Source organism: Moschus berezovskii, chromosome 19 (assembly GCF_049115385.1).
Source record: "Moschus berezovskii isolate FMDL1 chromosome 19, NW_MosBer_1.0, whole genome shotgun sequence".
Lineage (NCBI taxonomy): Eukaryota > Metazoa > Chordata > Mammalia > Artiodactyla > Moschidae > Moschus > Moschus berezovskii.
Window position 1 is genome coordinate 67,641,394 of NC_142478.1, and position 26,860 is coordinate 67,668,253.

The 26,860-nt window shown below is 47.6% G+C and overlaps 2 protein-coding genes across 5 annotated transcripts in view; one reads left to right on the forward strand and one right to left on the reverse strand.

Annotated features, from left to right (window-relative positions):
• Positions 1–291: 291 nt before the first annotated feature.
• Positions 292–6,739, reverse strand: ISCU (iron-sulfur cluster assembly enzyme). The gene is made up of 5 exons (XM_055405307.1): positions 6,583–6,739; positions 4,951–5,064; positions 3,774–3,884; positions 2,270–2,348; positions 292–823 (listed from the first exon to the last, which is right to left on the reverse strand). Exons 1-5 carry the CDS (start codon positions 6,694–6,696, stop codon positions 738–740), a joined length of 504 nt encoding a protein of 167 aa, XP_055261282.1. The 5' UTR covers positions 6,697–6,739; the 3' UTR covers positions 292–737.
• Positions 6,740–8,066: 1,327 nt separating this feature from the next.
• The window catches only part of SART3 (spliceosome associated factor 3, U4/U6 recycling protein), a 43,779-nt gene continuing 24,985 nt past the window's right edge, over positions 8,067–26,860 (forward strand). For 2 of the 4 annotated variants that reach the window (XM_055405635.2, XM_055405637.2), the window contains exons 1-6: positions 8,067–8,403; positions 17,934–18,060; positions 19,164–19,268; positions 21,211–21,395; positions 22,619–22,724; positions 24,232–24,356. In XM_055405635.2, the coding sequence (XP_055261610.2) occupies positions 8,092–8,403; positions 17,934–18,060; positions 19,164–19,268; positions 21,211–21,395; positions 22,619–22,724; positions 24,232–24,356 (960 nt within the window). In that variant the 5' untranslated portion in view covers positions 8,067–8,091. The remainder of the gene's footprint in view (positions 8,404–17,933; positions 18,061–19,163; positions 19,269–21,210; positions 21,396–22,618; positions 22,725–24,231; positions 24,357–26,860) is intronic. The other 2 variants (XM_055405638.2, XM_055405639.2) reach the window with 2 other exon arrangements.

The following is a 26,860-nucleotide window of genomic DNA, read 5'->3' on the forward strand; positions in this document are numbered from 1 at the left end:
GAAGTTACAAAAAAGAATCTCTTGGAGACACTTTGAGTTGTCAACCTGTTATTTTGTAAAGAACAATGAAGAGTGATGGCTGTGTCCTTTCCCCCTCCCCCTTGTTTCAGAAGACATTATTGACATCGGCTTTTTAAAGACCTCCATGCGTGGTCTTTACTGCCCAGTTTGCTTAGAGAGGAGCCTCAGTCATCACCCCATCCAGCATCTGCGAGCAAACCCTGTGGGGCTGAAGGCAGTCCTGTGAAGTGAAGGAGGGACCCCAGTGACAAGGCTTATCAGAGACAGACACTGTCTTACAACATTCCTTTATTACATAGATGCAAAATCTGTTTTATGTACAATACTTGTACGTTATTTGGTCCTACCAAATAATCTTACCAAGGCATTCTACTGGTAATCTTCCCCCAAAAGATTCAGGTAAAATTAGATATTGTGCACTTCACGACTACCCAAACCTAAGACTTTGCTATTGATTTCAGTTTTGGGGTCATACACACAAATCGAAATAGACACACACGAGGTTAAGGCGATGAAAGTGAGCTGCAAGAAACCACAGGGTTCAGAACAACTAGGCCGTGTATTTGCTTGAGTTAGACTCGCAATGTGAGCAGCAAAGGTGGTGCGGATCTCAGAGCGCTTTTATTGTAGTGCGAGGGCTTCTGAACACCTATGTGACTGTGTGGCTGGGGGCGCTGGCAGCCTGTGGGACCTTTGAAGCATCCTTCACCAGGGGCTCATTTCTTCTTGGCCTCTCCTGTTTTGGGTTCTTGTTTCAGTTTGTAATCAGCCAGGGCGGCCTTGATGGCATCTTCAGCCAGCACTGCAGGAATTGGAACAGAACACAGCCTGTAAGTTTCTACATCTTTAAGAGCTGAGACAGTGGTGCTGGGACGGGCTTGACAGTCACCTCACCAGGGTGCAGGGTCAGGAGCAAGCTGGCTCTTTCCTGAGCCACTCCCTTGGGGTGGCTCTGGGGACAGACTGGGGGGCACATACCTGGGATTCTACGTTAGCTCCTTAGCCTCTCGCTGGGATAGGGTGAGGGCTGTATACGTAAAGTGTCTGGAGCACTGAGGGTGGGGTGGGTGGGGAACGACACAACAGATGTTAGTTCTCAGCTGCTCACATGGAAGTCGGGATAATGCGGTGGATGTTGGTGATGCTGGCTGGAGTAACTTGGGTCATGTCAGTTTGGGGGTGGGATGGCATTTGCCGGCTCACTCTAGTACTCCCAAGTTTGGCAGCTTTTACCTTGGAGTTGGTATTAAAAGGGAGGCTTTGGGGGAAACAAACATTGAGAGAGCTGGAGTGACGGCTGAGAGCACTGGCTGAAGTTCCAGTGCCCATGAATGCCTGATGAAAAGGCAGGAGTTTCTCTGAAACTACGTGAAAATGTTTACAAGCTACAGCCTTTATTCTCGGGTATTTGAGACTCCAGCTCAAGTGGAAAGAACTCGGGTCTCAGTAGACCTCCGTCCCTGCCCCAGCACTTACGTCTTGCCCTGTGAGTCCTGCCCTGGCAGGAGGCCTGACTCTGCTGATTTTTAACTAATTTGGTCAGTAAACCTCCATCACTTAGTTAAGGCTGCTGTGTCTCATTCCCTCCTTCCCCTAGAAGGGTGAGATTTTTAAGACTTTAGACTGAACGGGAAAGTCAAGTAAAAGCCTTCGGCATCCGGGCTTTCTCTCAGGACAATGTAGAGGGGGGTACTGCACAGCTGGGCTGAGTCATCCCATATACACAGATGCAGACCCCGAGAGAAATGGCCTCTGGAAACGAAGTGATAAAACGCACGGCAGATGGGATTATGGTGAAGTTGCATTTTCTCCTCACTGGTGCCAACTTCATCACAGTGGGGTGGGAACAGCACAGATTTGGAATTGAAGTCTGGGCTTTAGACTCTGGCCCTTCCCCTGAGGAGCTGTGAGGCTAGGCGGCTTGAACCTGAGCCCTCATTTCCTGCTTTGTGAGGGGGAGGTAATGACACAACTGGAGGACATTCCTAAGGGTCAGAAGTGAGGCTGCGACCAGCTCGGCATGATGCCCAACCCACAGCACCCGCTGGGAGACCCTGGGGCCCCGACCTTCTGGAGGCTGTGAAGATAACCTGAGCTCTAACCCTCAGAGGTTATAAAGGTGGATTCCACGACCCCAAAGGACTCACCATTCCCCTGTCCAAATGAAGGTGGATGCCATTACAGAAAAGCCCCATTACCACCCCCACCCCCAGTCCAAGCGTGTTGGCATGCTGGAAGCGACACGTACTGGAGCAGTGCAGTTTCACGGGCGGGAGGCACAGCTCCTTGGCGATGTCTGTGTTTTTGATGGTCAAGGCTTCCTCCACCTGAGAGGCAGACAGGACAGACGGGCAGTGTTAGTGATGCTCTGCTGGTGGGAACGAACAGCAAACACTGCTGGGCTAGGGTGAGCCTGCCTGCAGAGCTGCTGTCACAGCCAGGAGCACAGCCCGGGGGGTCTCGGAGGGATCTGCTCGAGGCCAGCAACTCCAGCTTTTTTTTTTTTTTCTCTCGGCCAAATGGCATGAGGGAGCGTCGTTCCCGACCAGGGATTGGACCTGCATTCCCTGCAGTGGAAGCATCGAGTCTTAACCACGTGACCACCAGGAAGTCCCCTCGAGCCTGTTTGTTGAAAGGCAGTGATTTCCTGTGTTGGTTGTGTGACTATGAGCTTCTCTGATGTCCACTGATTCTGTGAGCTGGATGGTGTCAGGGAGGTGGGTGGGACCAGCAGCATAGTTAGCTCCTGGGAGGAGACCTTGGGGCTCATCTGCCTGTAGGAGGACTTTTCACCTCCAGGTGGACTGAAAGGATGCCTGGAGTTTGTCTCAAGCCGAGGGCAGAGCAGGAAGCAGGCCTCTGTGGAACAGGGCCTGCTGTCCTAAGGAAAGCATTTTCCCAGCCTGTCCCCCAGTCTCCCAAGTCCGCTAACTCTACTGAATTAAGCTTCAAGTTCTGTTCCTGCAAACCCAGGTGGGAGGCTCTCAAGGTCAGAGAAAGGCCCTCTCCCCACTTTCTGAGGTGCCCTGTTTCCTCATGCCCTCTTCCCCTGAGGATTGTTCTGGACAGATCAGCCAGCACAAGCTAGGTCTTTGCTTCCTGGCCCTGAGGAGTCTGCCGGCCAGGAGGCCTTGAGTCACACGGGGCTGGTGGCACATGGCCTGGCAGGCGGCCTGGCTGCAGAGCTGCTCAGCACAGGCCTCCGTGACTCAGCTTGCTGCACTCCGGCTGCTGGGTCTGCAAGGACGATCACCTACAGTCTGGCTTTTCTGAGAGGCTTTAATGAGGATGGGACTTTTGAAAGGCTAGTCTGTTTATCTCATGAATGTCTGTAAGCCACCTGCAATCCTTCCTGAAACCAGATAGGAAGAAATAAACGAAACAAACCACGGTACACCCACCCCTGAGCAGGCTGAGACTTCTAAGAAAGGATCACATCTGTGACCTTGGAGAATCTGCACTTCTGTTGTGTTCTAGGGGTAGGTGGGGACCTCTGTTTGATTTAGTTAAAACACCACCAAAACCCCCAAAGAAATAAAAATGGCCAACAACAACAGAAAACCCCAAACTAAATAAACACTTAAGGTTATCCATAATCCCCAATGCGGAGAGGAATTTGATAAAAACCTGGGCAAGCAAACTTACACAGAAAACTCTTGGAATGTATCTAGAGAAAGCACAGCGTGTGCCTGTTTAAGCCCCCAGCCCAGGGGCCGGGGGCCGGATTTAATGCTCATTCTCAAGGGCCTCACCGTCTTCCCCTTCACCCACTCGGTGGCCAGCGAGCTGGAGGCGATGGCGGAGCCACAGCCAAATGTCTTAAACCTGGCATCCACGATCTTCCCCTTCTCATCCACTTGGATCTAGGAAAGAGGCAGGGGTTAGCAGGCTTCTGGTGCTGCCTGCAGGACCTGACACTCAGGGAGGCCCACGGGGCACTTCCTAAGAGTTTTGGTCCTGCTTTTCATACTTAAAAGTTTGGGCATGGATTACTGAGGCCCCTCTCTTTCAAAGAGTTCAGCAATGAAAAGCTGCAAGCAGGAACAACATACAGAATTATATGGGCCTAGCTGGCGAAGATCAACCAAAAAGTATGCCTCCTGCCCAGTCTCCTCCCACTCCCAAGCCTGATTTTTGGCTTCCCAGCTGCTGGGTCAGTGTGCATCTTTAAACACTGCTAGAGTTGGCAATCGGAGAAGGCGATGGCACCCCACTCCAGTACTCTTGCCTGGAAAATCCCATGGACGGAGGAGCCTCGTAGGCTGCAGTCCATGGGGTCGCGAAGACACGACTGAGCGACTTCACTTTCACGAATTGGAGAAGGAAATGGCAACCCACTCCAGTATTCTTGCCTGGAGAATCCCAGGGACGGGGGAGCCTGGTGGGCTGCCGTCTATGGGGTCGCACAGAGTCAGACACAACTGAAGCGACTTAGCAGCAGCAGCAGCAGAGTTGGCAATAAAGGTCACTGGTTAGTGCTTTTTCCTTTGATATCAAACTGCATGTAGTGCGTTCCCTCCTGCCTTGTTTCTGTTTTCCAAGATAGGCATGAAGCCGTCTGGCCAGCTTCCCACCATGGTGACAAAGGAGATGTGGAGAAAGCTATGGTTTACCAGAATGCCAGGTGCTTCCGACGTGGGGGCTGGGAGAGTTTGATTTACTGCATTTCCTATCCCTCTGGGGATTGCTAACTGATACAGTGAGTATGAACGTGAGATCCCTTTATCCTGTCAGAAGGGGTCAGCACACTTTACCAGCAGGACTAGGACTCAGAACCTGCTGGAATCATTTGTAACATTATCCCACCTCACAAGAATCAAGATGGGGACCAGAGGCAATGCTGGACATGTAAATGCTCTGTCAATTACAGAGCACTGGACAAGCAAAGGGGTCACCGTTGCCACCAGTAAAGACGGAAACCAGGGGTACCTGTAATTTCATGACATCACCACACGCTGGAGCCCCCACCAATCCAGTCCCAACATTTTTAGATGTCTTGTCAAGGGACCCCACGTTTCGGGGATTTTCATAATGATCAACAACCTGGAATGAGAGTGAAGAGAAATCACAGTCCCTCTTTTTTGCTGTTCATCTCCCCGACTTTGATGGCAAGCTCCTTCAAGTCAGTAAGCTGGACCTGGCAGGCCATCACGAAATACCAAAGTTCACTTGGGTAGGATTTAAGAGATATGAGGATCCTGGAGAAAAGTCAGCAAAATCATGTCTTAATTCTGTGGGGTTTTGAACCACAAATAATTACTTGACCTCTAACCACCCAAGTCACAGAGTTGGGCTCAAACAGTACTTTTGTAATTTCAAAAGAAAATCCATTCTCAAAAGAATGATTACTATTCAAAAACCCTATACGTATGTATGGTCCAGAAAGGGAGAGACTTCCCAGAAGCCTCAAGGAGATTGTTACAGGAGGAACAAGGCTATGGAATACGGCCATTTGTGTAATAAATAATAACCATGACTGTATTTCGGGGCCCTGAAATCTGCGGTGCCGCAGCGCGCCCTGGTGGCGGAAAGGCTGCGCGCGCCAGGTCATTCCGCGTGTACTGTCAACAACACAGCCCTGGGTCCGCGGGGAGTGAGGTCTGTGCGCAAACGCGTGGGAGCCAGAACAGAGTAGACAGCTATTCAAACTGGCACACGCGAGGCTTTAAAAACCTTGCGGTTTGTTTCCCAGTTAGTCCTTAAGTATTCCGAGCTTCCAGTCCCCTTCCCCCGACCTATCCGACCACGGATTTTGACTTCCAAGTCCAAGGATCTGTAAGATAATATCCAATCTGGACTTTCTGCTCCGGGGTTGACTTACCGCATTCTTTTTTTAGTTAACCGGTTTCCGAGAGAGACTCGTCTCATGTTTAGGGACTTTACGGAAGCCCCCGGAAGGTAAGGGCTGCCAATTCCCCAACCTGTCTCTTAACTCACAGCGTCCCACCACCCCCAAACCAAAACAAACAAAAACGTGACGACTGTTGGTTACACGTCCATGTCCACTCGGAGGCTCTGAGCTCCTGCAGCAGTAACATCAAGCCTCAGTGGCCTCCCTGTGCCAAGCGCCGTGCGCAGGACTCCGCAGGAAATGGTCTCGCGTACGGGGGCGCTGCCCAGACCCCATGTGACGAGCGCGGGGCAGTGACTTGCCCAAGGTCGCTCGGCCAGAGCAGTGGCCTGGGCTGACGCCGGGGCCCGCGCCGCTGTGTGTCCGGCTAGCCCGGACAGAGCAGGACCCTGCTTCCTGGGCAGTCGAGAGGTTTAAAGGCTGGATGGGTGTTTTAGACTGAGGGCAACGGCCGCTAGGCTAGCGGGAGCTGTCATTCTTGTTTCAGGCGCGGTTAGCTGCCCCAGCGCAGCGAGGGAAAGGCATTCGAGGCGGCATCTTGAGAGGAAGGCCCCTCCATCCAGGGCTGGGGGCGGCCAGGGGCCTGGGCTGCATCGGGGTTCCAGGGCCGCGCAGAGCCGGGAGGGCCACTGGGCTGGGCCTCCCCTAGGACGTCTAAGTCCTCGCACTCCCGTCCCCCCGCCCGGAGCGGACCCCCCGGCCGCTCTTACCTTCTTGTGATAGAGCCGAGCGGGGGCTGACAGCTCCCGGGCGGGCAGGCGCGGGGCCCGGAGCAGCAGGGCCGAGGCCGCCCGCCTCAGCCGGCCCACTCCCGCCGCCGCCATCTTGCGGGGTTGCGCCTGCGCAGGTGGAGCGCGCGGCCGCGGGGCGGGGCGCGTGCGCGAGTCGGCTCCCGGCTGGGGGCGCGCCCCCGCCAACGTCCCGGCGACCTTGCGCCTGCGCCCTCCCGCTGCGTTCACGTGTCCCCGTTTTGTTCCCGGGGCGCGGAGCCTGAAGGTTTGAAGTCGCTCGAGGGCTGGTCCACGGAGCTGGGTTCTGAATCGTGAGGATCCTTGAGTTGGAAATCGGGACCCAGCTTTGCGTTCACAAAGTCCCCCCCGCCGGAATTCGGCGCAGAGGATCAACCAGTCCACCCTTCTTGACTCTATTTTGAAGCTTAGGAATTTGAGGATCAGAATGGTTTAGTAACTTGCCCTAGGTTGCCCAGAGGGGCCCAGTTGGGATTCTGACTTGAACAGTCCTGAGTTAGAATCTCGTTTCTGCTCCTAACTGGCTGTGTGCTCCTAGGTGAAAGATAGTGTCTTTGTAAACCTCGATCTTTTTTGTACTAATTCAAGGACAGTTCTTCATCCATTCAGCAAATCTTGTGTTGAGTATCTTTTTGTCAGGGTGCTTTGGGAAAACAACCAAAAACGACACAATTAAGATTGCTAATGAGGGAGCAAGGCAATAAATAGACCGACCAAGGCTTTTCTACCTCTAAAGTAAGCAGCTTAACTAAAGGAAAGAATACTTTGCTCGGATTTTAAAAATCTGTGTTTATGTCTCTATTAAAAAGCAAACTGACACAGATTAAATCACAAGATACAGCAATGAAGAGATTCTAAGTAAATGTTTATTAATGTAATTTATTGATACTGGTTTGCAGAATATCCTATAAAATCAAAACTCACACGTGTATTTAAGTGCTAGGCGCCAGGCATTAGATAAAGGGAAGGAATCTCTGAGAAATGAGTTTTTTTCATGAATGGTGCAATCGATCCTTCCCTGAGGACTTAAGACTTTTCTGCGCGTTTGAGGCTCGGTTGCTGGGGAGACTGAATCACGCGCCAGGTCCGACAAGGTGGTAGGGTATTTATTCCAAGAATCATTTTTGACCTTCTCAAGATGGCGCCAAACCCTTACCTACAACCATCACGCTCAGTCCGTGGCTGCCTCTATGACTTCCGCTTCCTGCCTAAGGACCCAACTGCTGTCCGTAGTTGTGCCAGAACGCACGCCCTGTTGGTGAGCCTTTTTTTTCCGAACAAGAGCTACTGAAAGTATATAAAATAACATGAATCTCGTGTACGTGGAGATTTCCATGTCATCCGAGGCGCATAGTTTCTCTTCAGGTGGCAGAAGAGCGGGATTTTGACCAGGCGCGCGCCGCGGGCAGCTGCTACTACGGCGCGTCTTTGGCGGCCAAGTGAGGACCCGGGAGTCTCTGGAAGTCCAAGATGGCGACGGCGGCCGCAGCATCGGCTTCTGAAGCGGAGGCTGAGCCCAAGGCCGGGCCCGAGGCCGAGGGAGAGGAGGATGAGGCCAAGGCGGCTCGGGCGAGGAGGAAGGTGTTATCGCGGGCTGTGGCCGCCGCGACGTACAAGACCATGGGGCCAGAGTGGGACCAGCAGGAGGAAGGCGTGAGTGAGAGCGATGGAGATGAGGAGTACGCCATGGCTTCCTCGGCCGATAGCTCCCCTGGGGAGTACGAGTGGGGCTACGACGAAGAGGAGAAGAACCAGCTGGAGATAGAGCGGCTGGAGGAGCAGGTGGGCGCGGGGGTGGGCGGCGGCGGCGGGCTCTCTCCCTCGGGTTCCCGGGCCCCGGCCCACCTCCCCGGTCCTCGGCGGTAACAAAAAGCGCCAGGGCCTCCAAACCGCAGTTTCCCAGCGCGTCCCCGGTGCTCGGAGCGCTTACTGCTCGCCAGATGCTTCGCAAGCGTTATCCTAGCGAACCCTCGCCAGAACCCGGCGAGGGAATTGCTGTATTTCCCGTTTTGTGGGAGGACCCTGAGGCTCCCGGTGGAGGGAATTCTCCTGCTCACCGTTACACTTCCTGCAAGTGTCCAGTCAGGCTTTGAACTTTGAATCGACTCCGCCACTCCCGTTCTTAGCCATACCAGTCAACTGTGTCCAGGCCTAGAAATAAGATTCTTTTCCTCCAAGAAGAGTTGTATACCTGTAGGAGTGACGAAGATAAGGAGTTCTGGCGTGGTAGGGAAAATCGTGACCGTGACGGTGATAATAGAAACGGAATAGCGTCTGGAGGCTAAGGCTCCAGTTGTAGCTCTTCCACACCTGCGTGCGCTCGGGCCAATATTTTAACGTCTCTCATCCTCCACTCTATAAACTGGGACAAATGGTTCCCGCCCAGAGAATTGTAACGGTAACCAGGGCTCGGAGCCTGGCAATAGTAGCTATGTGATTTCTAGTCTGTTACCTTAGGAGGTAGAGGTGGTGGTGTTTCCAGTGTAATCCAGGATCCCAGCAGGAAGTAGGTGGCACGTTTAAGTTAAGAGAGTTTGGAGTAAAGGTCCATAAAGAAACTGGGCCTCCCAGGTGGCTCGTGGTGAAGAGTCTGCCTGCCAATGCAGGAGACGTGGATTCGATCCTTGGGTCAGGAGGATCACCTCGAGGAAGAAATGGCAACCCACTCCAGTGTTGTTGGCTAAGAAATCCCATGGACAGAGGAGCCTGCCAGGCTACTGTCCGTGGGGTCACAAAGAGTCGGACAAGACTGGTCACAGCACAGCAGTGGAGAGACTACTGAGTCTAGGGCAGGGAAGTCAGGAGCAAAGGTTTGGTTCCCCAGGGCTAGTAGTAGCAGGACCTTTAGATGTCCACCTTTAGTCCTGTAGAGGTCTTGGGAGTGACTGGTTTTCTAGATAGTTTGTGGAGAGGATCCCTGAGAGGAGTTGAGATGTTTGTTCCAGGGAGGTAGCCCCTGTTTCCCATCAGGGAGTGGAGTGGGCAAGAAGTACTCTAACCTACCTCTGTGCCTCGCTTCCACATGGCCTACTGGGCAAACTCTGCTGGAAGCCCGAGACCCAGAGACCCCATGGATGTGGTCCACACGGTGGGCCCCAGGACAGGGAGGGGAGAGAGAGGAGTAGACTTGTAGCGGAAGAGACGGAGCTCCGTCTTGTTTTACAGGCGGGGACACGGAGGCTCGAAAGGACTGATGAAATGTTTTGGTCAGAGTCAGGCCTAAGGGCATTTGAACTCTTAAAGGTTGTCTGTAGACTGAATGCCACAATGGCTATGAAGTCACTTAGGGATGTGAGGTTGGTAGCCTGGGTTTCTCAGTTAACTTGGCTGGGTGTGAGATTCCTTATCATGTCCTCTCTGGTGGTGACCTTCCTGTTGTGAAATAGTTATATCCTCTCTCGGTGTATCTGTCTCATTTGTCATCCCATCTGAGCCAGCCAGGGGTGGGCAGGTGGTTGCTGTTTCTGCCTTTCATGAACAAGCGTGCCGAAGGCCGTTCATTCTCTTACTCGTTCAGCAGTTGCAGTGTAATGAGCGGTGGCAGGCCGCCTGTGGCTCTGTCCTGGTGGCAGTCTTGCTCTGGCCTTTGGCCTCTCAGTGAGCCCTTAGCTTGCTTAGTCGGGGAAATGGTTACCTGTTGAGGGGAAGGGGAGGCTCGGAAGCAGAGAGATTAAGTCCTCAATGAGGGTATTTTGCTTACTAGAGTGGGGGAGGGGTCAGGGCAGAGGTCTCCTGGCCACTGGTGGTGTTTCCTTGCCAGCCCTGCCTCAGGCCACCACATAGGATGGCACCCGGCCGGCGATGGTGAACTGAAGAGCCTCTGGCTTTATCATCTTCCTGGGGTCCAGAAATGGACTTTTCCACTTTTTCCAAAACTCCCTCCCACCTCCTGCTAATCCCAGCCTCTAGTTCTTGCTGTAACGACTCTCCCAGTGGAGCGTGATGGTCAGTAACTTCCAGAGAGGCCCGCGAGGTGCTCGGCCTTGTCGTATTTGAACTCCACTTCTCACCACAAGTGTTTTTATGAAAGCGCGCAGTCAGCTGTGAAATCTGTCCAGATAACAGAAGCTGAGATGTCCCACTGTGTGTGTGGTCGTGGCTGAAACTAGAAGTGGCACCTCCTGGTCCCTTCCCGTGATTGGGCCGAGTGTGGTCTCCACCAGGCGCCTCTGTCACCTCTCCATCCCCTAGTCCAGGTCCAGGTCGTGCTGTCAGGGAGTGAGGAAACCTGTTGCAGAGCACTTGCATGATGGCTGGGCCACCTCTTTCTTTGAAGTGTCCTTTGTCCTTGGAGATGTTCTGAGACCGGACTAGATCGGCACATGTGCTCATTTGTCAGTTCTGGTTGAACTCTCTGAAAAGTCGCTTAAATGCGTGTCCGTGTGTATTAAAGTACATGCTCCCAGAGTGCCTCTCCACATACAGTGTCTTCATCATTTGGGCCTAAAAATCAGAAATTTAGACCGAAAACCATCCTAGAGACATTTCATCAGTGGGTTTTGTACATTGCAATCCTGACCTCCCTGTGGTGGTCACAGGAGGGCTTGTGTAGATGTTACTCCCAGGACTCCCCACCCCTTTGTGCTCAGAGAACACATTCAGACCCAGGTGAGCTGGCGCGATGGGGTGACCTGGAGAGCCGTGCCTGCGCCTTCATGAGGACAGTACACCTCTCAGCATCTTCTTTCACTGTTGTTAGTTGTGTGACACACTTGAATGTTGATTTTGAGACATCGCCGTGTCATGGGAACCCACTTGAGATCCAGAGGTGCACTCTAGTGCCTTCTAGTACAGGTAGGGAAACAGAACTGGTGGGCGTTAGAACACTTGTGTCCTGACCACATTCTCATCTTTTTCAGCCCGTCACGTAATCATGGGGTGGGTTCAGCCTGTCAAGTTTTATCAATCATGAGCAGGAGAACGTTGCTTAAAGATTTTTTTAAAAGAATTACGGGTCGTGGGCTTATGTGTTATTGATTCTTTATTAACTGTTTGCATGTAATTTAAAAAAACATGTTTTTATTTCTTTGGTTGTGCTGGGTCTTAGTTGCAGCATGCGGGATCCGAGGGATCTTTTATTTTAGTTCCTGCGTATGAGGTCCAGTTCCCTGACCAGGGATTGAACCTGGGCCTCCTGCACTGGGAGCGAGGAGTCTTAGCCACTGGGCCGCCAGGTCCCTATTTACGTGTAATTTGATGTATACAGAGCAGTTCACATCTGTAAATTGTGAAGGGTGGTAAAGAGGTGCACACCCTTGCTCTGCCCCTCACTCTCAGAGTGGGGGCCTCATCAGTGATGCTTCTTCCGGTTCCCACCGCCCTGCCTCAATCCTCACTGCTTCCTTCCCACACCCCTAAATCCAGGTGACTGCTTTCTTGAGCCTGATGGACTTCTGCTCCCTTCTCTTTTAAAATGTATAATTTTATCCACTGAGTATGCAGTCCTGAGCAGATACTGTCCTCTTTTGTTTGTTTTTGAGCCTTTAAGAAAGTGTATCATGCAGTATGTAACCTGGGAGGGCTTTCCACTTAGGTGTGTTTCTGAGTTTCCGCCATGTTCCTTCTAGTTATCCGTTTTGACTGCTGTGTATTCAGTACACCAGGGTGTGAGTAGCACACAGCTTATGCGTTGTTCTGGCCTTTGAATTGCCTGCAGTTTTTTCCCTAATACAGACTAGCTGCAAGGAACGTTGTTACTGATAGACTGCCACTCTTGCAGCTGTGTAAGAGTCAGTATTCTCTAAGTCCCTATTGTTCAAACTGGGGTCATGGTCATGGGTCATGAATTCATTTCAGTGGATACCCCAGTGTCCCTCTGTGATACACTTTCTGTGTGTGGGAGTCTGTTTCTGGGCGCTCTGGCGTTCTCTCGGTCAGTTTGCCCTGTGTCTGTTCCACGGTCTAACTCATTGTCTGCTGAGACAGATCCTCTTATGTGCAGTGTAATGCAGTAGCTAGTGTCTAGATTACTAAGAGTGTATTGTCAGATGACAGTGTTAGTTGAATAAATTATTATTCATCTGTCATCTCTGGAGAGGGAGATCTTTATTGCTGAAATGTTGTGGCAGATGTTGGAAGAGTAGAAACCAGCCTAGTCTCAATGTGTAGACTTTAGAAAAAAATTCCTTGTTTGGCTGTGCGGGGTCTTCATTTCTGCGAGCGGGTCTCTCGTTGCAGGGGCTCCTCTCATTGCGGCGCGCGGTCTCACCGCGGCGGCTTTTCTCGTCGCAGGTCAGGGGCTCAGTAGTTGTGGTGCATGGGTTTGTTGCCCCTCGGTGTGTGGGGCCTTCCTGGACCAGGGACCAAACCCGTGTCCCCTGCAGAGGCAGGCAGATTCTTAGCCACTGAACTTCCAGGGAAGTCCCTAGACTTTTTTTTTTTTTTAATTATTTATCTGGCTGCACTGGGTCTTAGTTGAGGCATGTGGGATCTAGTTCCCTGACCAGGGATCAAACCCGAGCCCCCTGCATTGGGAGCACAGAGTCTTTGCCGCTGGACCATCAGGAAAGTCCTTTGGTGTATAGACCTAATGTCACCTCATACCCTAACTCATTTGAAAGCTTTTTTAAAAAATTAAACTTCATTTTGAGGTAATTGTAGGTTTCCTTGCAGTTCCAAGAAATAATATAGACAGATTCTGTGTACCCTTTATAGACAGATTCTGTGTACCCTTTATCCAGTTTTCCCCAGTGGTGAACTGGAGTACAGTTTCACAGCCCTTATATTAATGTTGCCAGAGGCATTACACGGGTGGGCTCTGTCACCTCAGGTCCCTCCTGCAACCCAGATGGAGCCACAACCTGACCTCTGACACCCACTTATCTGATCCCTACTCCTATAGTTTTATTATTTCAAGAATATTACCTAAGTGGAATCTTATAGTATGTAGCCTTTGGGGAGGGGCTTTTTTCACTCAGCACAGTTCCCTCAAGATTCATCCGAGTTGTGTGTGTATGTTAGTTGGTTCCTTTTTATGGCTGAGTAGTTTTCCATAGTGTGGGTGTTCCATGGTTCGTTTACCCACTCACCCATTGAAGGACCTCTGAGTTTTTTCCAGATGTGGTTGTTAGGAGTACAGCCATTATGCACAGTCCTATACAGGTGTTTGTGTGAACCTAGGTTTTATTGCTCTGGAAAAATGCCCAAGGGTGCACTTGCTGGGTGGTACAGTAGTTGTATGTTGAATTTTGAAGGGAACTATTGTTTTTCAAACATCTTTAGATTTGGTGGTGCCCCCGTTTTCCCTTCTGGCCATTCTTAGTTTTCTGGTTTTTTTCTTTCTTTAAAAACACTTAGTTTTTGCTGTGCTGGGTGTCCCTTGCTTCCTCTAGTTGTGGCCGGAGGGGGCTGCTCTCTCGTCGTGGTGTGTGGGTTCTTTGTGGTGGGGGCTTCCCTTGAGGAGCTTGGGCTCTAGGCTTGCAGGCTTCAGTGGTTGTGGCACCCGGGCTCAGTTGCCCCACGGCACGTGGAATCTTCCTGGACCAGGGGTCCAACCTGTGTCCCCTGCGTGGGCAGGTGGATTTTTTAATCACTGGACCACCGGGGAAGTCCCCTTTTGGCCATTCTGATAGGTGTGTTAACGATAACGCATTGTAGAGTCAGTTTGTGTATGTATCCCTTACAGCTGATGATGTTGACCACTATTCACGTGCACTCACTGGCCATCTGTGTCCTCTTTGGAGATACATTTTTGGTTCATGTCTTTTGTCAGTTTTTATTTGGATTGTTTGTTTTTTAACGCGAGTTTGGAGTTATATCTTTTAGATATTAACTTCGTCAGATACTTGGTTTATACATTTTTTTTTTCTTCCCTGGCCTATAGCTTGTCTTTGCATCCTCTTAACAGTCTTTTATGGGGCTTCCCAGGTGGTGAGGTGGTAAAGAATCTGTCTGCCAGAGCAGGAGACACAATTCTTGCCTAGCAAACCCGATGGACAGAGGCACCTGGCGGGCTATACAGTCCATGGGATTGAAAGAATTGGACACGACTTAGGAACTGAGCACACATGAGCACAACAGTCTTTTACGGATAAAAAGTTTAATTATGATAAAATCCTAAGTTGCTGAGAATTTTTTATTGTGAATGGTTGTTTTCTATATTAATTGATATCATGAATTTTGTTTTTTACTTTATTATACAGTGGAATACAGTGATTTAATTTTTAAAGATTGAACTTGCCTTGTATGCTTGGAATAACTCCCACTTAGTCATGGTGTGTAATTCTTCTTGTATATTGACTTTAGTTCTGTAACTTTTCCTCCCCACTCAGTGCTAGCTACAATCTACTTATTTTGATTTGCTGTATTTTCATGTTCATTCAGTTCTATGTATTTTAAATTTTCTTTGAGATTTCCTCCTTGATTGATAGATTACTTAGAAACGTATTGCTTGGGACTTCCCAGTGGTCCAGTGGTCAAAATTCTGCCTTCCAGTGCTGGGTGTGCGAGTTCAGTCCCTGGTTGGGAACTAGGATCCCACATGCTGCAGGATGTTGCCAAAAAATAAAATTTTTTTTTTATTGCTTAATTTCCAAGTGTTTAGAGAGATTGATTCCTATAGTGATTGATTTCTAGTTTGCTTCTCTTCTTACCAGAAAACGTACCCTATATGAATCAAGTTTTTAAAAATTTGTTGAGGTTTGTTTTATGGCCCAGGATATGGTCCCAGTGAATGTTCCTTGGGCACTGGAGAAGACGGTGTTACTCTGTTATTGTTGGTTAGGTGTTCTTTATATAGCAGTTAGATCGTGTTGGTTAATGGTGTTGTTGAGTTCTTTTATAGCCTTGCTGATAATATCAGAGTTCTTTTAGTTTCTGAGTGGAGGCTGTTGAAATTCCCAGTGTAATTGTGGATATGTCTGTTTCTTCTTTTAGCTGTATCAGTTTTTGCTTCCTCTATTTTGAGATTCTGTTGTTTGGTGCCTGCACGTTTAGGATTGTTTTCTTTCCTGGTGGGTTGATCCTTTTATCATTACATAATGTCCTATTTTATCTCTGATAATTTTCTTTGCTCTGAAGTCTGTTTTATGTGATATTACTATAGCCACCTCTGCCGCCTTTTGTTCGCTGCATGCTACATCTTTCCGCATCCTTCTGCCTTGTATAATTTTATTTGTGTATCTAGTTTTGGCTGTGCTGGGTCTTTGTGGCTGTGCTGGGTCTTTGTGGCCGTGCAGGCTTTTCGTGGTTGTGGTGGGTGGAGGCTGCTCCAGCTGCGGTGTGTGGGCCTCACTGCAGTGGCGTCTTGTTGTGGACACAGGCCCTCGGGCGCGTGGGTTTCGGTCACTGCGGCAGGAGCGCTCAGTAGCTGTGGTCCCTTGGGCTCTGGAGCTCAGGCTCAGCAGCGGGCTTAGTTGTGCAGCGTGTGGGATCTTCCTAGATCAGGGCTCAAACTCATGTCTCCTGCATGGGCAGGTGGATTTTTTTTTTTTTTTTTCACCACTGAGCCACCAGGGAAGCCCCCATCCTTTAACTTGAATTTGAACTGAGTTTCTTGTAATCAGCGTTCAGGTACGTTGTGTTTTTATTCACTCTGCTGTTCTCTGCCTTTTAATTAGTGTTAGTGTGTTTAGACCAGGTCCTTTAAAGGTAATTATTGATATGTTAGGTCTGAAGCCTGATATTTTATCCTTTTCTGTTTGTTTCCTATGTTTCTCGTTCTCTGGTTTCTCTCTTCTCGCCTTTGTATGGGTTACCGGAACATTCTTTGGAGTCCAGCTTGGTTACTCATGCCAACTTTTAGAGTCTTGCTCTATATAATTTCTTAGTAGTTGCTTTGAGTATTTCAGTGTATTTGACTTACATGGTATCTGTGTTTTATCCCTGAATAAAGTGTTGAAATGTTCCTCCCATTTAGATCTCTTTACCATTTTTCCTTTTTAATGTCATTGTTTTTTGGTATCAGATAGTCTTAAAATTATTTCCGTTATTGCATACAATTTACAAGAGTCAAGAAGAGAAGGTTCATTGTTGTGCTTACCTGTATCTCTGCTCGCTCTTCCTTCCTGATGCTCCAGGATTTCTCTTATTATTTTCCTTCTCTTTGAAGAAGTTCCTTTACCTGTTGAAGAGTAAAAACCTGCTAGTGACAGATTCTTTTAGTTTTCCTTTGTTTCAGATGTCCAGTGTCTTTGGAACCAGTGATCTTAATTTATTAACTTTTAGTTTGAAAGTTTGAAATAAATCTTTTTGTGCCTGTCACTCAGCTTCATCTGGTACCAGTCTGTCACCATTCTTGTTTCCCATTCTTGTTTCTCCTGGTAGGGATTTTCATTTGTTTGTTCAGTAAAAGAAAAGAGCTCTTAATTACATGTCCCTGGCATGTGCTACAGTGTGATACTGAATTACCTTTCAGAATTCTCATAGTCTGGTGGGGTATCCCATTTTACAGATGAGAAAATGGAAGCTTAGAAAAGTGAGTGACTTGCCTCAGGTCACACTTTGTGTTTGTTTCATTAGACTGTTAACTGTATTTCTGGGAGAACCAAGTGTGTTCTGACAGTACCTGTAACAGATTTGAAGGAGTGTTACATTTATTTTAAAAAGTCTCTCAGAATTCCCTGGCGGTCCAGTGGTTCAGTTCAGTTCATTTCAGTCTCTCAGTCGTGTCCAACTCTTTGCGACCCCATGAATCACAGCACGCCAGGCCTCCCTGTGCATCACCAACTCCCGGTGTTCACTCAAACTCATGTCCATCGAGTGGGTGATGCCATCCAGCCATCTCATCCTCTGTCGTCCCCTTCTCCTCCCGCCCCCAATCCTTCCCAGCATCAGAGTTTTTTCCAGTGAGTCAACTCGTCGCATGAGGTGGCCAAAGTATTGCAGTTTCAGCTTTAGCATCAGTCCTTCCAGTGAACACCCAGGACTGATCTCCTCTAGAATGGACTGGTCGGATCTCCTTGCAGTCCAAGGGACTCTCAAGAGTCTTCTCCAACACCACAGTTCAAAAGCATCAATTCTTCGGGGATCAGCTTTCTTCACAGTCCAACTCTCACATCCATACATGACCACGGGAAAAACCATAGCCTTGACTAGACGGACCTTTGTTGGCAAAGTAATGTCTCTGCTTTTTATATACTGTTTAGGTTGGTCATAACTTTCCTTCCAAGGAGTAAGCGTCTTTTAATTTCATAGACTCTGTATATTTTTCTCCATCTTCCTGAGGGAAATGCTGCCTTGCTATTTTTGTGTCTCTTCCAGAAAACACATACTTCGTGCTTGTAGCAGGCATGTGCTTTCGCCAGTGGTGACAGAAGCTGAGTTATTTTGATGATCGCATTCTAAATTTCCACCTGTGTTCCTTTTCCTTCCAGCTGTCTATCAACGTCTATGACTACAACTGCCACGTGGACCTGATCCGGTTGCTCCGGCTAGAAGGGGAGCTGACCAAAGTGAGGATGGCGCGCCAGAAGATGAGTGAGATCTTCCCTCTGACTGAAGGTAGCGCTTCCGCAGTTGAGCTGCTTTTGTAAACAGAATTGAAGAGTCTTTTGTCCCGTGGTAAAAGTGGGACATGCTCCTTATAGAAAATTTGGAATAGATAAGTGTAGTGGAAAGAAGAAAATCCATCCAAAGTCAGCGACTTTTAGTTTATCATCTGCTAGGATTTTGCTAAATATAGTTGTGGTCATGCAATACTGAGTCACATTTCAAATCTTGATTTCTTTATAGTAATGTTACGATAAAATATTTCTATGTAATTCAAATTTCCCTGTTCCATTTCTGTTTCCCATTCTGGTATTTATGTATTTAATCTGTTCTCTCAGAAACAGATAATTGTAACTGTAGTATAACTAAACTTTCATAAGCAATTTTTAATTTAAATGTTTCATACCTTATTTGTTCCACAGCAGTTGGGCATTTAAGTTATTCTGCTTGCTTATTTGAAATGTGATTATGCCAAGCATCTTTGTAGTTAAGTCTCCATGAGTATATGTAATTGATCTTTTAGGGACAAGTGAGTTAACACAGATCCATCCTAGATCCAACTCTGTCACCCTTTCCCTCCCACAAAGCATGACTGTGGAGTGTGGAAGCTGAAATCCGGTTGCTTTTCAGATGTCTTTCTAGCTGTGTGACATTAAGTACATTATATAAGTGTTGTAAGACTCAGTTTTCCCAGCAGTACAATGGGGATGACAGTAGTTTCTGCCTACAAGGCATTCTGTGTGCAGCGCTTAACATGTGCTTGGCGTGTCATAAATGCTTTGATAGATGCCATTGTTACTAATGTTACTGTTGCCTACCTCACAGGATTTTGATCGATATTGAAAGAGAACGTGTGTAAGTACTTTGCAGAATATAAAATGCCCCGTAGCTGGAGGGATATTATGACTTCAGTGATTTGATCTTACTTGGAAGCATAAACCTTGTGTGTGCTTAGTGCAGGTTGTAGGAATTGAATTTCTGTGAACCGGGCCAGGGTGCATGAGGCAGACGAAACCTTTGTGTGCTGAGGCTTCGAGGTGTGGTCCCTGCTCTCAGCCCGCCTTTGGGGCGGGGGCGGGGCATGGGCAGTGACACAGGGCACGGGTATCTTGCAGAGCTCTGGCTGGAGTGGCTGCACGACGAGATCAGCATGGCCATGGATGGCCTGGACCGGGAGCACGTGTATGACCTCTTCGAGAGAGCGGTGAAGGATTATATCTGTGAGTTCCCTGCGGGCTGGCCCAGGCGTGTCTGGCGGGCTCCCCTTGCGTCCCTCTTGGCTGCCGGGATCACACCGTGAGGTGCTGCCCTCAGAAAAGTCCTTCAACCAGTGGTGGGAAAGATTGGAGTGTGGTTATTATTATCATCATCTGTGGTTTTCATTTGAGGCTTTTGGTTTCACAATACACGTGGAAGAAACAGTTGAAGGGAGGAGGTGAATATACTCACCCCCATCATTTGTCTCCAGGGAGAACTTAGCTGCTATTTCCAGGTGACTAAAGGTTACCTTTTACATATTGAATGGAATTTTAGAAGCTTTGGACAGGATGCTTGTTTTCCCCCAATACTAAAAAACTTTAAAAAATTTGAAATTGTTATGGATTTATAGGAGTTTGTGAAGATGGTACAGAGAGGTCTTGTGTACTTTCTTGACCCAGTCTCCCCCAGTATCTTAAGACTGTAGTATGTGCGTGTTCAGTCACTTCAGTCGTGTCTGACTCTTTGCGACCCCATGGATTGTAGCCCACCAGGCTCCTCTGTCTGTGGGATTCTTCAGTCAAGAGTGGGGTGTTATGCCCTCCTCCAGGGGATCTTCCCAACCCAGGTATCGAACCTGCATCTCCTGCACTGCAGGCAGATTCTTTTTCACTGAGCCACCAGGGAAGCCCCATGAGTGTAGTACAAACTCAAGGAAATGGACCTTGGTACATACAATGTGTGCAAATAGTTTTGTGATATTTTATTTCACCACTGCCTCGAGCTACAGAATCTTCCATCACCACAGAGATCTGCCTTGTCTGCTGGTCTTAACAGTGAAAGTGAAGTGTGAACGCTTTCTCTCTTTCTTTAAATCCAGTTTGATGGTATCAGTGTCTAAAATATTTTCTCTGCAGACACTGAGGACTGTATCAGACAATGCTGTGGACAAAATGTTTTAAAAAGATGTTAAAAAAAACTCCCCATTGTTAATAAATACCCCTTTTCCCTGTCTAATTGTCCTCACTCCCCGTGTGGGCATTTCCCCTTGTGAGAAGTGACCACCCTGTAAATCTGACTAACAACCCTCACTAAGGGAGGATTGTGCTTCAAAGAGCTAGTTCATTTCATTTTGTATTTTGCAGCCCATGTGGCAGCTCTGTACTGGTGAGTGAAAACAGAGCAGCTAACAAACTTTAGCTAAGTTCTTTGAAATAGATTTATTTCATTGAAAAAGCAAGCCTCAGGAAAACACGCACGAATTCTCATGTTAACTTTATCTTTTTAGAATTTTTATTTTCCCAGATTAGTGTATAAACATCAAATTATTTTCAGATCTCTGAAAAGTGACTTAATAGGCAAAATGTGTTTGGTAAAAAAACAATGCATTTATCAAGAGTTTCATTCATTAGTTTTAAAGCTGCAGGAGTGAGCATATAGAAAGTTTATTAAAGAGGGAAAGAAACAAGGCAGCCAGGTCTCTTTGTTGTGTTTTAGAGATTTAAAATCTTTGGTAACAGGATTGGTACTTTTGATTTTTTTTTTTTTCATTTCAATCAGAAGGCTTAAAAATGAATCAAGATTTAAAAGTTGGAGCAGTCTAGTCTTTGCAGTCTTTCTGAAAATTCACTCAGGTTTCTAACTATTTTCATTGAAATCTGTTAAGGCTTCTTTCAGTTTTAATAAACCAGCTTTATAACCACTCAGAAGACTACATATTAGCATATCCTGGCATGCGCTGTTTACATAGTCACGCCTCCCTGATGGTTCTTCATAGGAATGATAGGTAGACTTTCTTCTCAGGCTGCAGTGTTGATACAGGTAACCTGGGATGCCTGTCAGTGATGCTGTTCTCTTTCTCCACGAATGAGCACTTTTTCAGTGGGCTCATTTCTTCTGTTTGCATCAGAACAAAAGTTTTGACATTTTGGCATTTCCTATCCTGAATATACTTCTCATTTTTAGGTCCTAACATTTGGCTAGAGTACGGCCAGTACTCAGTCGGTGGGATTGGTCAGAAAGGTGGCCTCGAGAAAGTCCGCTCTGTGTTTGAAAGGGCCCTCTCGTCCGTCGGGTTACACATGACCAAGGGACTTGCCATCTGGGAGGCATACCGGGAGTTTGAGAGCGCCATCGTGGAAGCTGCCCGGGTGAGTGCCCAGTGCTTGCCTTCTATCAGCTGCTTACCACTTACTCATTAGTGGTCTTGGAAGAACACAGTTAACAAAACGGTCTTTGCCTATCTATCCCTTAGTGGGTGGGCAGTAAAGTAAATAAAATCGTGTATCTTTGTGGAATAGTAGGAATGTCTTCCTTGACTAAAAAGCAAATGACCCTACAAGCTTTTTGTAGTGTTTAAAAGTACTGCTGTTTTAGTTATGGTTCCAGGTGAATATACAAGGAAAACCAAGTCACCCCCCCCCAATTTATGTATTAATATGATATACACATCGTATTAGTATAATATATAAATATAGATTATGTTAGTATATACATATGTTATCTACTAATGTAATATAAAAATATAATTTATATTACTAAACTATGTTAATATATATAATTTTAAAGGGGTGACTTGGTTATCCTTGTACACTGTATATATAGAGTGTGTCCCATAGTAACTATGAGAGATTTGACCTCATCATAATTGCATTTTTTTAGACTAGACTATGATTTATAGAATTTTAGAGTCCACTCCCCAGTGTCTCTCCCACTACGTGTGTGACCACACTGTTGTTGGTACGCAGTGGAACCCTGTATTACTTAGATCATGAATACAAGAGCCCAGGCCCTTCTGGACTGAGTCCCTGTTGAAGAACCTGCGGTGGTACCTGTCCCCCGCCCTCAGCGAGGCGCCTGGGCAGAGCCTCTGGCTGGCCCGCGTCAGTCGTGACCCCGTGTGGACTCTGCTCCCACGCTCCCCTCAGTGTTCCTACAGTTTCTGCCTCTGTGCTTTGATTCATGCTGTTCATTCATCCGGGAGTCTGTTTCTGTCTCATTAGTTCCGGAGAGCCTGCAGACGTGTCCCCAGTGCCAGCTCCTCCAGGAGTCTTTCCTGGCTTTCTCCCTTGATAGCTGCAGACAGCCCTAAAAACCAGCCTGAAGCAAGCCACGAGCCTTTGATACTTGAGATGCCTCTGTCCTATCTCATGATAGTCATTTGGGTCCATTTCTTAGATTCCTTCTTGCCCTTGCCATCACCATCACTTGGTAGAGATAACATTGACAGTTGAGCCTCTTACAACATTTGGCATAATACTTCATGTATAAGGGGTCCTATGAATTTTTTTTAGTGTGGGCTAAAAATGTGCTGAAATAATTTTGAAGTAGGCAGAACCAAAGTTTGTCATTTACTACGGGTTTGCTTCTTTAGCCCATGGCTGGCTTCCTTTCCCCTTCTGACTGGGAACAAACCTTTGATTCACAGCTGGAGAAAGTCCACAGTCTCTTCCGGCGACAGCTGGCGATCCCACTCTACGGTAAGAGAAACTGCCCCATCATCAGTCGGCGCTTTGGGGCATGTCATATGATTAGGCCTTTCCTAGCATCTCGTGACGGAGAAGGCAATGGCAAGCCACTCCAGTACTATTGCCTGGAGAATCCCATGGATGGAGGAGCCTGGTAGGCTGCAGTCCATGGGGTCGCTAAGGGTCGGACATGACTGAGCGACTTCACTTTTCACTTTCACACATTGGAGAAGGAAATGGCAACCCACTCCAGTGTCCTTGCCTGGAGAATCCCAGGGACGGGGGAGCCTGGTGGGCTTCCGTCTATGGGGTCACACAGAGTCGGACACGACTGAAGTGACGCAGCAGCAGCAGCAGCAGCAGCATCTCGTGAGGCAAACGTGGCTGGCGTTTGTTTTCTCATTGGACAGTGTCACTTTTGACAAGGCCCTGGGTAAAAATGTCACACTCAGGAGAGTTGTGAGGGTCAGAGGCGGGACTCCCAGTTTCCTATGTTGAGACATGGTACGGGGGTGGGCAGAGACGGGGTCTCTGAAAGGACTAGGGAAGCTGACCCCTGTGTTTTCTGGGGGAACTTCATTGAATAAGAGTTCTGTCATAAACATTTTCTCTTCAGAAGGAACCTCCATTACAGGGTGGATATTTGACGTGGGCTTATGTTACACTTCTGTGGAGGTGATTTGGTTTATGAGCTCGGTCGATTGGAGTAGCTCTGTCTGAATTTTTGAGGGGTTGGAAAAGATTCTTTTTCGTGTGAACATACTTTGGCAAGCCAAACCTCCTTTTTTGAATGCAAGAAGCACTGGGAGGACTTTCCCAAGCGTGGGAGGAGTTTGAGGCCACGGTCTTGTGTGTTCCCTGGATGTGGTTATGCACTGCACACCTTCGGAACCTCCGAGCGACTTTACTTGAACCCAGGTGTTACTTCTCTGTTTACTTCCTCATTTATTTGGGTTTGATTTGACAAATTATAAAGTGGCTCTCCAGTTGAATCCCTGGGTGACAAGCAGAAAAAGCCAGAGCGGAGCTGGCTTGTACATTTCACCTCACATAACAGTGTGAGATAGTGCAGCATGGTGAGTGAGCGTGAACCTGAGCCAGACTGCCTGGGTTCAGAGCCTCTCTCTGCCATTGACTTTGGCCGGGTGATGTGATCCTCTGCTTGTGTTTCCTCAACTGCAACTTGGGAATCATGGTAGAACCTCCCTTGCAGAATTGTGAGGATTGAATGAGGTAATGGATGTGAAGTGTTAGAACATAGGAGGCAGTCGGTGGGTGTGGGGATAGCCTTGCTGCTAGTTTCATTTACTCTGATGGTTGGATTAGCTGGTAGGGCTGCCCAGGATGGTGCTTCAGGACAGAGTCTGGGGCCAATGCAGGGCTCAGCAGAAGAGATCAGTAAGAGCCCAGGGCCAGAGATGCAGGAGGGGCCTGGGGCACCCGTCTCAGAGTTTACTCTGTGTTTGAGTTGATAAAACCCAACAGCCAGACCCACAGGGCTGACTCCATCTCTCAATAGATATGGAAGCAACGTTTGCAGAGTATGAGGAATGGTCCGAAGACCCCATTCCAGAGTCGGTTATCCAGAGCTACAACAAAGCACTGCAGCAGCTGGAGAAATACAAACCCTATGAGGAATCCCTGGTGAGTACTGGCCCCTTTTACATTAAACATCTCTCTCCCAACCTTTCCCTGAATCAGCACTTGCAAGTAAAACAGTATCTTTGTTCATCATGAAATGTGTAGAGTGGATAAGTGTGTACATTCACTTTACATCCTGATGATAAAGTGAACATCCATGTACCCACCGCCCAGGTTAAGAAATAGCGCATTGCCAGTCCCTTAGAAGTCTCCTCTGTGCCCTTCTCCAGTTGCTTCCTCCTCCCTCTCCCGAGAGGTAACACTTTCCTGACTTTTGTGATCCTCATCCCCTTGCTTTTCTTTATAGTTTTACGCCCTGTGAATGTATCCTTAATGTATTGTTTAATTTTGCTTGTTTTTGAGCTTTTGTATAATTGAATCAGGCTGTATATTATCTTTCGTTCAAAATGTCTTTGAGTTTTACTCATGTTGATAAGTATAATTACAGTCCATTTGTTTTCACTACTGTAAAGTTATCTGTATAAACTATCCCGTTTATAGGTAGTTGGGTTGTATCCAGTGTTTTGCTAGGAGGAGGAGAATTGTTCTGATGCTTCTCAGACGTACCTCTTGGTACACGTGAAAAAGAGTTTCTTTAGGCACATATGTAGGAATTGTTCAGGTACACATATCTCAGTGGAAGGAAGTGCTGGGTCCTGGGGCGGTGCTGAACTGTTGCCAGTCTGTCAGTCGCTGCTTCTGCCGGCAGTATCTTAGTGTTCTCATTGCCCTGCCAGCTGGGATGTTGACATACTTATATTTTAGCCAGTCTCATGGATTTGAAAGTATAGTTTTAATTTGCATTTCCCTTTCATTACAAATGGAGTTGAGTGTCTTTTCACACCTCAGATTTCCTTTTTTTAAAAAAATTCTTTGAAGTAGCTGTTAAAATCTTTGACTTATTTTTCTTTTGGTTTGTCAAACTTTTTCTAATTGATATCTGGGTGTCCTGGGTCTTAATTCATACTTTTGGTTGCATGTGTTACAATTTCTTTCTCCCAAGTTGGTGGCTTGTTATTGCCATTTTTCCCACCCAGTGGCATGTTTTGATGGCTACTTCTTTTTTTTAAGTAATTTTACTTATTTTTGGCTGTGCTGGGTCTTTGTTGGTACGTGGGCTTCTCATTGTGGTAGCTTCTCTCGTTTTCGGAGCACGGGCTTTAGGGCACCTGACTCAGTAGTTGTGGCTCCCAGGCTTGAGAGCACAGGCTCAGTAGTTGTGGCTCACAGGCTTAGTTGCTCTTGGGCCTGTGGGAATCTTCCCAGACCAGGGATCCAGCCCTCTCCTGCATTGGCAGGAGAATTCTTTACCACTGAGCCATCAGGGAAGCCCGATAAACACTTCTTAATTTTAATGTAATTGGATTTACTATTCTTTCCCTTAGGATTTGTGCTTAAGAATTCTCTCTGTACTCTGGGGTCAGTAATTGTCTTAAGTCTGTTTTTCTTCTGAAAATGTATAGTTTTGTTGTTTGTTTCTCAGCTTTCATCTGGAATGGATCTTTGGGCATGGTCTGAGGCGGGGGGCTAACTTCGTTTTTCATGTAGAGAAACAGTTGTTCAGTGCTAACTTTGATAATTCTCCCCGCCCCTCACTCATGTGTTGCCCCATGTCTGTTAGGGATTAGCTGTCCATTTCTGTGTGGGTCTATTTCTGGGCTCTTTGTTCCACCCCACTGGTTTATGTTACACTGTTGTAATGATGTGATGGTTTTATAATTAAGTTTTGAACTTTGGTAGCATGAGCCCCATTCATGCTGTTCTGCTTCTAGAGGGCCTTCCTTTCTTTAGCTCTTAATGCTTCCGTTAAGAATGAGAATCAGTTTTTCAAGTACTACTTAATAATATTATTGTTACTATTTTTTTTTTTGGCCACACTATGCGGCATGTAGGATCTTAGTTCCCTGACCAGGGATGGAACTCAGACCCTTGGCAGTGAGAGCACAGAGTCCTAACCATTGGACCGCCAGGGGATTCCTTTGAATTTTTGATTGGAATTGCACTGAATCTATAGATCAGTTTGGGGAAGAATTTGCATCTTTTAAACATTGTATCTTCCAACGTATGAACATGGTGTGTTGTTCTTTAGTCACTCAGTCATGTCTGGCCCTTTGTGACCCCATGTACTGTAGTACACCAGGCTTCCCACTACCCCCTGGTGTTTGCGTAGACTTATGTCCATTGAGTTGATGGTGCCACCCAACCATCTCATCCTCTGTCACCTGCTTCTCCTACCGCCTTCAGTCTTTCCCAGCATCAGGATTGTTTCCAGTGAGTTGACTCTTCGCATCAGGTGGCCAAAGTATTGGAGCTTCAGCATCAGTCCTTCCATTGAATATTCAGGGTTGATTTCTTTTAGGATAGACTGCTTTGATCTCCTTGCTGTCCAAGGGACTCTCAAGAGTGTTCTCCAGCACCACAGTTTGAAAGCATCAGTTCTTCGGTACTCAGCCTTCTTTCTGGTCCAACTATCACATCTGTATATAGCTATTGGAAAAACCATAGCT

What these genes read in the sequence shown, in the direction of transcription:
- ISCU (XM_055405307.1), bottom strand. Translation starts at nt 6,696, where the DNA reads ATGGCGGCGGCGGGAGTGGGCCGGCTGAGGCGGGCGGCCTCGGCCCTG. An exon ending in GTGATGTCATGAAATTACAG is followed by an intron (nt 3,885 to 4,950) that starts GTACCCCTGGTT and finishes CCTCTTTCCTAG; the next exon opens with ATCCAAGTGGATGAGAAGGG. An exon ending in AGTGGGTGAAGGGGAAGACG is followed by an intron (nt 2,349 to 3,773) that starts GTGAGGCCCTTG and finishes TCTGCCTCTCAG; the next exon opens with GTGGAGGAAGCCTTGACCAT.